At 43.9% G+C, this 12599-nt stretch overlaps 1 protein-coding gene across 1 annotated transcript in view; it reads right to left on the reverse strand.

Annotated features, from left to right (window-relative positions):
• The window catches only part of LOC138492039 (poly(ADP-ribose) glycohydrolase-like), a 1720160-nt gene that overhangs the window by 1133865 nt on the left and 573696 nt on the right, over positions 1–12599 (reverse strand). The window contains exon 7 of the mRNA XM_069618967.1: positions 11739–11899. Within this exon, the coding sequence (XP_069475068.1) occupies positions 11739–11899 (161 nt within the window). The remainder of the gene's footprint in view (positions 1–11738; positions 11900–12599) is intronic.

Raw genomic sequence — 12599 nt, forward strand, 5'->3', positions numbered from 1 at the left:
CACCCAGCGGCCCATCAGGAGCTGCAGGTCCCTGAATTGCTGCTTAGCACTTTCTTTCTTCAAGGAGAGTTTTTAAATTAGGAGCGATTTATAAATGATGGCTCATTTAAGGGCCCATTGTTTTGGACAAGACACTCGTAACCTTTCCATGTGGTGAAGTGCAAATGGGCATTTCATTCTGAAAGCACACAGAAAGAACAAGTTATTTGAATAAATCTCTGTCATCCTCCAGGAAATAGCACACAGAACAACATTATTTTCAGATGTTCATAATTAACCCCAAAAAGGGTTTATTTTTGGTAGAATGTAAGATTTTCATCACATCATAGATGGACCCTACATTTGTCAAACACAAACAGGTAACCCTTTCACACATTACATTATGTTATAAGCCTTTCAAAACCCAAAGGTCATTTTTCGCCTTTTGCTGAATTGCATTTTGGTATTTGTAGTCTCCCAGTCAAGATGGAGGGGAATAATGCCACAATTGTACACTTTGCCCAAACATAGTTCTACAAGGATTTATATACTTGTGTGAGTACCTTACTATGGTATGTACACTTTTCAAGTTATCTTTATAAAGCATTGTAACAGAGTATTGTTGAAAATCAGACATGGGGGTGAGAAGGGGAAATGATGAGAGAGCAAGTGAGTCATGAATATTTGACCAGGATGTGGCAAGAGAGATTGCAACCCTGGTGACTGGTGTTGTTATTTTCCCCCGATTGTGGCTGCTTTCCAGGGCACAAGCAAAGGACACATGTGGGTGGACAGTAACTTTCTCAGAGGGTGGACGCAACCCCTTCGTTTTTTTGAGGTTAACAAGCTTGCTCAAGTATTTGGTTTTTACCCAGGCCATCGTGTTCCCTTTGCAGACTCTTACCCACAAGAAAACAAGCACTTGTCTCGTATTGGGATTTTGTTTTCCAGGAAATATTTCACTACAGATTGCTGGGTTTAAAAGGTGAGCACCTTTTATAATTTTGCCAGCATATTTATTGGAACATTTCCTCTATCAGGTTATTTTTCTGGTGTTCATTACTTTTATTTAAAAGTCAAAAGCTCTTTTCTCTTGCACACTTTCTTCTAGGGGGAAGGTCAACTGAACTACATTTGTATATTTCACTTTAAGATGGGTTCACTTACTTTGCGTATATTCATGGGTGCCAGCTTTTGATTTTCGCTATGGGGACAAGTTCCCACACAGAGTGATGTGAAAGAGTCATGCTGATCCCAAGTTAAACGAAACACATTTTACAGCACATTTTGTAGCAGTAATGGGGAAAAAGCCATATGATTTATATAAAGGTATAAACATATACAATCTCAGCAACAATCCCCTAACCTGCTAAATTGCCTTTGCAACATTCTGCTATAGGATCCCCAGATATTCCTGCGCCCGGAAAACAGTTTTGGCCTGCTCACCCCCACCAATCAAGTCTCAGGGGGTACATTAATGAGACTCTGTTAGGGAGAATTCTCAGAAATGTGCTAATTCCTCTCTACATTAGAGACGCCTAGCTCTTTTGCTGGACTCTCTGACTTCTTCATTTTTTACCTGGAGAGAGCGAGACCTTTTTTCCCCCCACTCTCTCATGTATTTTAATGTGATTTGAACACTGTGCTTCTGTTGGTTTTTGGAGTCTGACAAACTCCATAGGCATCTTTTTACATAGTAACACACAGCACCTTCAGTGTAGTGCTAAAGGGAAGCCTTACAGATTTCCCCAAAGGCTTAAAACACCTTTCTCTTGGATAACTACTGTTTCCAAGAACAGTAAAGTGAAATTGACTTTACCCTTTTAGATTTCTAGACAAAGCACACACTATCTTACAATAGGGTGCTGGAGGGGTTACCTAGTATCCCCTTTGTCTAGCTTCTCATGTACCATTTTGATGTTACCCTTTCCTCGATGAATGGCTGGTGGCAGTGGTTTACTCTTAACTACCGTGGTGTGTCTTTACCGCGCTTCGTTTGCAGCTGCAATAAAGCACCCTTGGTTGCCATTTTTGTCAAAATGGCCCCGGTCTTCTATTTTCGCCATTTCTTTGTGGAAAGGTCCTTCTTGAGATTTACTCTGCACGACAAACCAGGTTTGGGCCCTTTGTTAGTTTTGTTTTTGGCAAGAATCACAAGTGAAGCCCGCCTCTGGCTCCAGGGTGTCTGGTGGGGGCAGGAAGTAAGGGAGGTGCCCGAAACTCCCTGTGCTTAGTCTCCTAAGAGACAGGGATGAACTCCTAGTTTATTGGCCGGCTGGCTGTCCGGCAAGGACAGCCACCTTGCTGGGTGATTCACAGCCAGGCTGGAATGAATGGGAGAAACCTGCCATAAAAGGCAAGGCTTTTTGGCTTGGAAGGTAGAGTCGACCACTGGACGAAGGAATCCGAAGAAGAACTTGAAGAGGACGCCTGCTGCAGCTCCTGGACCGTTGGTTTGCCCGGTGAACCCCTGCTGCTGTGCTGAAACTCCAAATTCGCATCGACAGAGAAGCCCCTGCAAGGACGACTTCTCCCTTTGAGTTGGTGGAACCAATCAACTCCAAAGTAAGCCACCTGGACATCCATATCGAAGCTGGTTGAAATTCCACAGAGTTGCTGCTGGAACCGAGATACCAGGGAGAGGAACACCAGTTTGTGTGGGTTGCTTTTAAGCTGGCCAAGAGCTCCAGGAAGATCCTCCGGAATCCCAGGAAGAAGGACTGACCTAGCCTAAGCCACCTCAACAGAGTACTGGACCCCAGATGCATGGAAAGTCCGTCTCGACATCCAGGAACCGCGGAGGTGCTGTTTGAGCCACTTGTTTGAAGATAGCCGGTTGTTATCGGTAACCGTCCCATTGCAGTGCAGGCGTCCCCAGAAGCCCTCCCTCTTGTCCCCACGACTGGATCTGCAGACCTGAACAGGAACAGAAGTCATCTGCTGCTTTTCTTCTAACTAAAGGTACTGTAAGGTCTAAGAGAACTTACCTCTTGTAGATTTGTTTCTACTCTTCACAAGCCTAACAGCTTGTGGCCCTACATTGATTCTTCTTCTTCACTAAAGACTTCTAAAACATTGTGCAAAGACTTTTCTACTTACCTGCAAGAAGTGCTTCAGCTACATAGACTTTTGCCTATTGACATTGGCCTAGCCTGTTTCCACTGAAAGACTCTTCTCTCCTCTGACACTGGGGAGGGCTGAAAAGTAGTTGTCTGCTTAAGAATAATTGCGATCCCTTGTTTGTTCTGAGTAACCTTTTCTTTGTCACATCTCAGTGCTATTCTAAATGCTAACAGTAACATATCAATGTCCACAGTGTCCTAACCATTGATGTCACCCGAGGGTGTAGGAAGTGTCTGTGTGGCATCCCCAATGGGTGCTTGCTGATTTAGAAACTAAGAATGTGCATTTTGAAGGTATTTGTGTGTTGCTATAATATTGCTCCCTTCTAAAGAAGGCTTATATAAATGACTGGTAAATAAATAATTGTTTTATCAAGAAACCTTGAGTTTAAGTGTTTGTTTGAATACTTGTCACAGTGAGTCTTTGTGTAACCACTCTACTGCTCACATTGACCCCTCTTAAAATAAGCTTGGCTGTTCTACCACACTACCAACCTGTGTAGTTCAGACTTATAGCAAAGGTTGGGTCCTATTTCCAGGAGGCTGAGATTGTTGTAGTGCTCCCTAAGAGCACTACCCCAAATCTGTACCTAACAGACTCCCTTCTCATTTTGTAGTGAGCCGCACTTGATAAAATGTTATCTCCTTGGAGTTTATTTCTTTTGACAGGAAATTATCCTTATGTCCACCAAAGTGAGTGCTCCCGGGCAAATCATTTTATCACACTATGCCGTATCTGCTCAAATTAGAAGTCTCTGCAATGTGGAAAGGTTGTTTTCACAAAAGTCTTCATGGGAAGAAAAGAAAGGGCAAGGATGTGTAAAGGGTCCCTGAAAAAGTATTGTATAATTTACTACAATCATTTTGACTTCAAGAAATGTATTCTATTACTGGACTAAGACATTCATCTTTATTGTCCAGAAAGTGTTCATAACATCTCACTGCGAGACAGATTACCCTACTTATGGACGCAATGAAACAATACAAGAATATGTGTGTGTTTACACTGGAAAAACAGTCATCTGGATTACTCTGAAAGGGGCAAACGGGAAAAACTGATCAACAAAGATTCTGAAATGTGTTGAAAACACTGGAAAAACACACCCGGAAGTAATAAAAAAAAGAAACGCCTAAAACAGGAAACATTGTAAAACAGAGTTCACAATATTTCAGGTAGTGGTTTCAAAGAAGGTTTCTTTCAGTGTCAAAGAGTCCTTTGTGAAACAGAAACAGCCGGAGCAGTTCAGTAAAGTGTTTTTCTTTCTAGGCTGGAAAGTTCAAAACACAGAAAGATGAACAAGTAGTGCAAGTAGCGGCAGACTTTGGTGGATACAGTTAACTGGGTGCGAAGGACCCTTAAGAAGCAGTTGTATGGCATTCCTTTAGAGGGAATCCCTCAAGAATCACTTGAAACTGAAGAAGGGGTCGAAGGATGAAGAAAGAAACGGTGGCAGAGATCAATACCCTGGGACCGAAAAAGCAGTTCAGGATGCGGTTGGCATTTTCCAGTCATGGTTGCTTCATGGGTTGGCAAGCAACCACCATAAATTGCAACATCAGCACACAAAAGCAGATGGGACCCCTCTGATTCTTGGGAAGACTGATTATTCCCGATGCACTGACTTTGGGTTCGTAGTTCGGAGCCAGATGGGTTAACAGGTGAGATGGCGGTGTTCAGCAGTTGGTGTTGATACATTGTTCTCACTTCATCCTTGGGCACATGATCTGACTTTTGAGGATGGGATCGACTTAGAGCGACACAAATGAAGAACAAATGTCAAAGAAATGTTGAAGTGACACTGGAGGAGGGGCCAGCCACAGCAGAAGGATCAGGAACCAGAGTTTGCTTGTGCAGTCAGAAGTTTCAAGGCAGCACATCGTCTGGCAATTCCCAGGTGAGGGAAGGCAGACACAGAGGGCTTACCTGATGTCCTGGGATGTATATTCTCTATTTTGTCCAACTCACAGTTGTTGGCATCCTGGCAGCCAAGGGTCACCAGCTTCTGGCTCCAAGAATGCAGGCACGGCCAGGCAATTCAGAGGACGAGGCATCGAAGCAGGAACAGTAATCTAGTTGTCCCCCACTAGATTAGGGAAAAGGCACACCGCTGTGGGTTTCTTCTGGTCTTCCTTAAGAGAGGCAGAGATATGCCATCTAATTGCGCTCATCATCAAGGGATGCTGGTGCAGCTTCCTTCCTTCCGAGCAGCAAGTCTTCCAGAGTGCAGTTTTGGAGACCCAGCTGTAGACAATATGCTTATACAATGTAACCTGTACCTATCTTTGTAACACTTATCTGTAACTACCTTTTTCCAAACATGCGCTCTGACGCCCTTGGGCTGGGTGCGCAATACAAATAAACAAAATACAAATACAAAGTGAGTGGGTATGGTTCATCACCCTCAGGAATCTGTGAGTGAATACCACACCCAATCACCAACCACAATTCCAACAGAGGGGTGGTCAGACAAGGCAGACCATCCATCCAACCACACCCACACATGCTGGAAAAGTCTCTCACACAAAGGAATGAATCCAGACAGTCTCAGACAGTCATCTGCCAATTAGAATTGGTTTCAGGTAGACCACAGAACCCAGTCCACGCCAAGCAAATGACCAAAGATGGCCACTTCATCACACACAAATAGCGACAAGAGATAGCCGTGTGACCCCTGAGGCCCAAGAGGCTAATAACTACAACCTTCATATTGGTGAATGGAGCCAAAAAAGGATGCAGTCAGTTAAAATGGATTCCAGTAGGAGGAACCATTTTCACAGCAGAAAATCCACCATCAACCTACTGTGATAAATACAGTGTAGTCATTACCGATTCCCCAGTGGTGACCTCCTACGATGTGGCCAGGGAACAGCAGCCGCTACCTGATCCTGACCCTAGAGGTGGTTATATGAGGGAGTATCAGACGGGAGGTGACAACTACCAGGGGGAAGGGATGATTCCATTGGATGTGATGCAGTATTCTCCCCTTTCACCTGAAGAAAACCCTAAGATACCTAAACTGCTCATGACATACTGTCAATCTAGACAAAGCTCTGTGTATACTTAAAAAATTCATCACACACATAAAACCTCTACTATTTTTGACATTTCTTAATGTGAAAGTTTTGAACAACATTGCAGAAATCCAATTACATTTGTGTACGAAGAAGAAGGAGAAGAAGGAGAAGGAGAAGGAGAAGGAGAAGGAGAAGGAGAAGGAGAAGGAGAAGGAGGAGAAGGAGAAGGAGGAGAAGGAGAAGAAGAAGAAGAAGAAGAACTAGTTGTTTTGTTCAATCTAAAACACCCAGGACATTTAAAAATGGCATCCGCAGTATAAAATGCATTACGGGAGAGAACCATAAGGAAGAAGCCTTAAATTGTTGGTTTTTTTATCTAACTATAGTCGGATGCCTCCCTCCTCACACACACCGACCAAGGAATATTGAACTGTACCCAGAATATGTAAGATGCATAACCAAGGCTTTGTATAAAATATGGAATATATGCATATCGTTTGTAAGATAAACATTAATTTACTGTTAATTGGGCCCAAATATAATCAAGAGGTCTGTAACTACGCCGTGATACCCCAGGGTTTGGGTGTATTACAAATGCAATAAATAAAATAAGAAGACTGGCACATCTATGCAGCGGCTCGCGAACCTACGTCACATCTACCGGCATGGCGGAAAGGAAGGAGAAGCACAGAAGGCCTACATGAAAGACTGTGGGAGCACCGGGAAGCACAGCAAAGCTCCTGGATGTATGGTCATGTCTGGAAACAGCGTTCTCCGGTCCAGGTCACAGAGTGAAGCCGGCAAGTGAACACAGGGCTGCAGGAAACGCTGGGGAGACGTCCGCGTTGTAGAGGGAGCCAATCCAGGGAGGAAGCTTCACTGCAGAAACTGGCCATCAATCAGAGAAACCGCAAACTACCAGTGAGTCGGCCCACAGCCATTGGGGACCCCATGGTGTACCAACGCAATCAAGTGAATGATATCATGGACAAAGCTCAAAGGCGATTTAAACAGACAAAACCTCTTGAGAACCCCCAGCCAAGTGTATTATGGGGCCAGCTTCTAGTGGTAAGTTCATGTAATGGTAGTGACACAGCAGAAGTAGTGTTAGCACCAATTGATATCAGCAGAGTCCGACTGGATTATGTCCTCCCACGTGATATTGAGAACCACCCAGGCTCACGACAGCAACAGGGCAGTAGTAGGAGAGGCCGCGCAGCACGGATGACAGGAGGTGTAAGCAAGAGTGTATGCCATAGCCCGGCCTCAAGCAGCTGCCCACAGGAAGGCTCAGTCTGCCACCATTCAGACCAGAGATGCAGGCGTGAGGCCGCAGGAGCGTATTTGGGGCCGACCTGGAGAGGTAGCTCAGCCAACGCTTCTCCGCGACAGAGATATCAAGGTTGTGGCCGCAGGGCAGAGCAGGGATGGTCTCCCGTAGAGGCACGCTGCTGAGGGGCGGAGCGGGCCCGAGACTTACCGTGTCGGAGCGCTGTCGGCAGCCAGCACGAGGATACGTTGGGGTGTCACCCCAAATCCTCTTAGGCGCCCCCGCCGTGGGAACAGGTTCCATTGAGTCGGGCTCCAGTCCAGGAGTCGAGTCCTTCGTCATGGAAGAGCCAGCACGAGTGGCCCACGTAGTGCAGGCAGGCCGCCGCCTGCGGAGTGATTGCGGCAGCAGTCCAGGTCCTAGGCTGGCCCGTCAACGGCAGAGCAGGGAAGGGTGCTTGCCAGATTAGATGGGCGGAAGCCAGCCGCCGGCCTCCAGCGATCAACAGGATAAGCTGGGAACATGCACCGGCTATGCCCCTCCCCCACAGCAGGCTGCTAAGCATGCGGGGCAACCTCACGGCACGGGCCGATGTCGCCAGGAGCCGGATCAGGGAGGAGCAGCCATCCGGTTGCCGCAGATCAGTGATATCTCTGGATATAAATTGAGTTGAGTTGCGGTCCCAGAATTGGATGAGAGCTGCCGCAGGATGTGGGCACTAGTGTCTCAGGTTGTTCTCGGACAAATTCAGCGTGCAGCTGCAGTTTTAAGCAAGGATGCAATCCCCAGTCCGGAGCTTCCACTTTAGGCGGCCATATCTTCCAAGCGCAACAGCGCCCTAAACAGACAAAACCTAATGCTGAATCAATACTTAAAAGAAAGAAGATTTGAATACTGACAAGAAAAAGTGCAACAATAAAACCTAAACAATTATCTATGCAAGAGTTGCCAATGTGGGGGAGAGCTGATACATTGGACAGAACAAAGTAGATACTGATGTGATATATTGAAAAGAACAGTAAAACCAATAAGAAGTCATAGTAAAGATGAAGGCACCAGGCAGCTGACATTTGGGGAACAATAACAACTATACCAGGCGATCTATAAAACTCCAGAGAAGGATTACTGACAGGAAAGTATACCAGGTTATCCTCCCAAGTTGTGCAAAGAACCCTAACATTCGGGTAAGATACCTGGCAGAAGAGTATACCAGAGAATCAATCGGAAAAGCCCCCCGAGTACACCAGACAACCTTTCAAGGTTACAAGAAAAGCTAAACAAGAATTTCAGACTACTGTTTAAAAGAGACACGTTAGCTATCCTACCTACAAATCGTGGGGAAGGGAATTATCCTTTGGATCCAAGGGTTTCTCCTTGGAAAACACTTCTGTTGGATTTATTTGTATGTCTTGATTATGAACACTTTTGAACTAAATATATGTCAGAGACATTTTCTTATACCTTTAGTTGTTTGTTTCTAGTGTGAGGGTCAGTTTAGATTGTTTTGGACACACGAACAGTTCAGAGATTACCAAACTACATGACACAGACTGATACTTAGTTCTAGTTTCCTAGGCAGGGAACCTCTTTCTTTAGGATAGGGCTAGCAAGGAGTTATTCCAACCTATTTTCTGTTAAATAAAATGTCATCCTAGTGTTTGCCTCTCATCTCTGACCCCTTACACTACCCACACGACTAACAGAGAGCATCTATTCACTCTGGGAAGAGTAAAGGTTACGTTTGAGGTACTCCTGCCTTAAACATTCTAAGGATTCTTAAGGTAGAGCACAAAATAATTGCTACACACTCATTAAGGCTTTAGATTAATCCTGGCTGTGTGAAAAACAAGACAACCCAAAAAAGTCAGTAACATGTACAGTTGGCTAGTACATGTGGTAAAAGGTGGGCTTTCTGCCTAACCATTTTTTCAGTCTCCGTGCAATGCGGTGAGCCCCAAAGTCCATACCATTCCTTATTATTACACTCTAGATACAGAGCCGCTGTGTGGTGTTGGCGTCCATCAATCTATATATGGAGCCACTGCGCAATCTGGTGTCGAAGTGCAGTGGTGGCATCAACCACTACGCTTACTATAGTCAACATTATCAAAAGGTGTCATCTCTATGGAGAGGTATCTGGCTTGGAGGGTTGCCTAAAGGTGACGTAAGTGCTGGATGCTAGCTATTAATCTAAAATTAAATTCAGCCATAATTGAATTTTTCCTGATATGGTTCAAGTCTGGCTATCCATCTTGGCAAATATGGTATTTAACGCATTCCATTTGCTTGCTCACTGGAGTTTCAGCTTGCAGGCAACTTTCTATGCTGGTTCACGTGACTAAAACAGCTCAAAGTGCACGTTACCAAATTGACCTGTTACACTGGATCAAACCATTTTTGCATATGGAGCTTTTTGGATCCACTGTACTAGCATTAATCCCATCTCATGTTGATGGGAGCAGCAACTCCACTTTTCAAAATTCCTTTGAAATCAGCCTTTCACGCTGCCACCCATTTGGTTGTAGGTGCTAACAAATAGGATCGCATCTCTCCTGCCCTCTCTGGATTATGTTGGTTGCCTTTTGAATCTAGGATGCTCCATCTTTAAAGCACTTCATCTCCATCAATCAAAATTCATTTTCCAATAAATTCATTTTATTGGTTGGCCTGCAGAAGTAAAATGTTAGCATGGATTTAATATACCATGTGCTGGAAAAACATCTCCGCTCTTCTTGCTTTGCATAGGGAACTAAAAACTTCCACTTTCCAAAATAGTCCTTTTTTATTTTTTCATTTGAAACTGGGTTGGAGTAGCTTGTTCTGAAGATATGTGCTGTATTACTTTTTTTTCTGGATTAACTTAGTATTTTATAATGGTGTAAATTATTGTTTTTATCTTTTCAGCTCTCTGCGTGCCAGTTGGCAAGTTTCACTTTACATCAAATATCTATTATAAGTTTAAATAGTAAGACACCTTCTGAAACAGAAATTATCTATAAACTGCATCAACATCTTGTTACGAGATATAAAGTATATTTTCTTTCCTGTACCTGGACAGTAATGCTGTGTCAACCTGAATATTTGGATTTCCTTCTCCATTCTTGTGAGTCGGCCATGAGTATTTAACAATAGCTACCACCAGGTGAGTTAAGGAAAGCTTAAGAATCCTCTGTTTGCTTAGGGTAAGGAAAGCGCATAGAGACTTTCTATTCATAGGCTAAAGTTTGGTTGTGCACCTTTGGTCTATTCAAACAACTACATCAATATATATATATATATATATATATATATATATATATATATATATATATATATATATATTGAAGTGGGGGTGGAGGTTTGAGGGCATAGGGACGGAGGGTAGTGATCGAAATTATGAATTTATAGGTAGGAGGTAAAAGCAGCTCCTGGGCATCCAGCATGAATCAGTGACCAGGAGCTCCCACAGTGGGACAAGGAGCTAGTACACAGCATTCTGCCCATCTAACTTTCAGATAAGATGCAAACATCTCATTTTGTCCATTCTTGATGACCCTTTGCGCTTTAAATGTTGTATGTGTGTGTAAAAATGTTTATTTATTGATTGTCCCAAATGCAACAAATAGTTAAATTGACATAGGTCTGTTTGCTTGGCATCAGTTGGCCTGGGGAGCCAAACGTAGCTCCTGTAGCTGTTGGCGGCAAACTAAGATACAAGCAAGAGCTAAATAGCTCCGGCTACCCTCAATTTCGAAGCCTGGAGGGATAGTATTGGGAGAGGGGGCGGGGGGAGTAGTTTGAATCACATATAAAAAAAGTGCACAACCAAACTGCAGATTTTCTTTTGAAAGTTTTTCAAAACACCCACTGTCTACGCAATTCATACACTGGAATGTCTGCTGAATCTGGTACTTTAAGCGCTGTTGCAGGTTGTACGTTGTGATCATATTACCACAGTTCAATACACAGGCTGTCAATCAAAGGAACTCCGACTGCAAGGCTTTGCCTATGAATTGTACATCAGCACAGGGTCTTACTTTCTCAGCAGTAAGTTTACTCAGCTCCGCCTATGCTCACCCGAAACCCTTCTTCATTCATCTGGGAAGAAACATTTGGTAGTACAGCGATATCAAATTAAAGGGATTGGTGAAAAAAAATTGTTCTTTCAAGATTGCTTCAATTTGACACATCCAACTTCTTATGCTCTGATTTATAGAGGCACTTTGTTCCTTTAGTAGAAAGCTGGAAACTTGGATATTTGTGCAATGATCCGTAGTGCATTCACTTATGCCTCTGGCAAATGATGGTGATAGTGCACTTTGTAAGAATAACGAATAAATCATAAAACAGAACAGGAGGCGGCCTTCACTCACCTGTTGAAGTTGATGGTGGGGTAGCTTGAGTACTCAGAGTTGCCCTGTGTGGCATTGCGTCGAGGAAAGGTGCAAAAGAAGGCATTTGCTAGGAGGCAAGCACATTGAAGCTGAGACATGGTGATAGCCCGCTGCTCCCTCTTCTTCAGCAAAGGGATGGGCTGCAAAATAAACCACAATAAAAAAACGTATTCACACTGTGCGGCATGCATGTTGAGCAGAAGCGATACGTCATGAGTGAGGATGTCTCAAGGTTACAGCATACAGCATGTATAAGCACATTTTAAAATGCATAAGCTGAAGACTACAGGTTGCTCGCATCATAATAATAAGAATAATAATATCATGTGCATGTGGAAGGGATACAGGCTACTAGGCATGAGAAATGAGGAAGCGCTCCATGCAGAGTCATTTATAACAGAAGCAGTTCAGCAGTAGTGCAGACACAGGAAGCTGTCAGAATGAAGCCTGCATGTGCAGAAATAAACGAAATGCTTGCGTTAATAAGCAAGGAAGCTGGGTGCACACATGAAGGAGAAGTGATGCATCAGATGTGATGACACGATGCTCTGCAAATTATGCGGCGAGGCAATGTGTGTGAACCTGAAAACCCACACCATGTAGTGCCTGTGAACGAGATGCATTGTGCCAGACACAAGGACAAAAGAACCGTATAGCACACAACTCACACAGGCATTGTGATGGCGATTTCAAGACTGGACTACTTCCAACAGCCTACATAAGCATCCCAAATGATCTTCTGAACTACCTCTAGAGAGTACAACATGCCACATCAAGATTACTTCTGAAACAAAACTGGTCAGAACATATCAATACGGCGCGGTGGATCCTTAACTGGTT

This window comes from Ambystoma mexicanum, chromosome 10 (genome assembly GCF_040938575.1).
Source record: "Ambystoma mexicanum isolate Mex_15411 chromosome 10, UKY_AmexF1_1, whole genome shotgun sequence".
Classification (NCBI taxonomy): Eukaryota; Metazoa; Chordata; class Amphibia; order Caudata; family Ambystomatidae; genus Ambystoma; species Ambystoma mexicanum.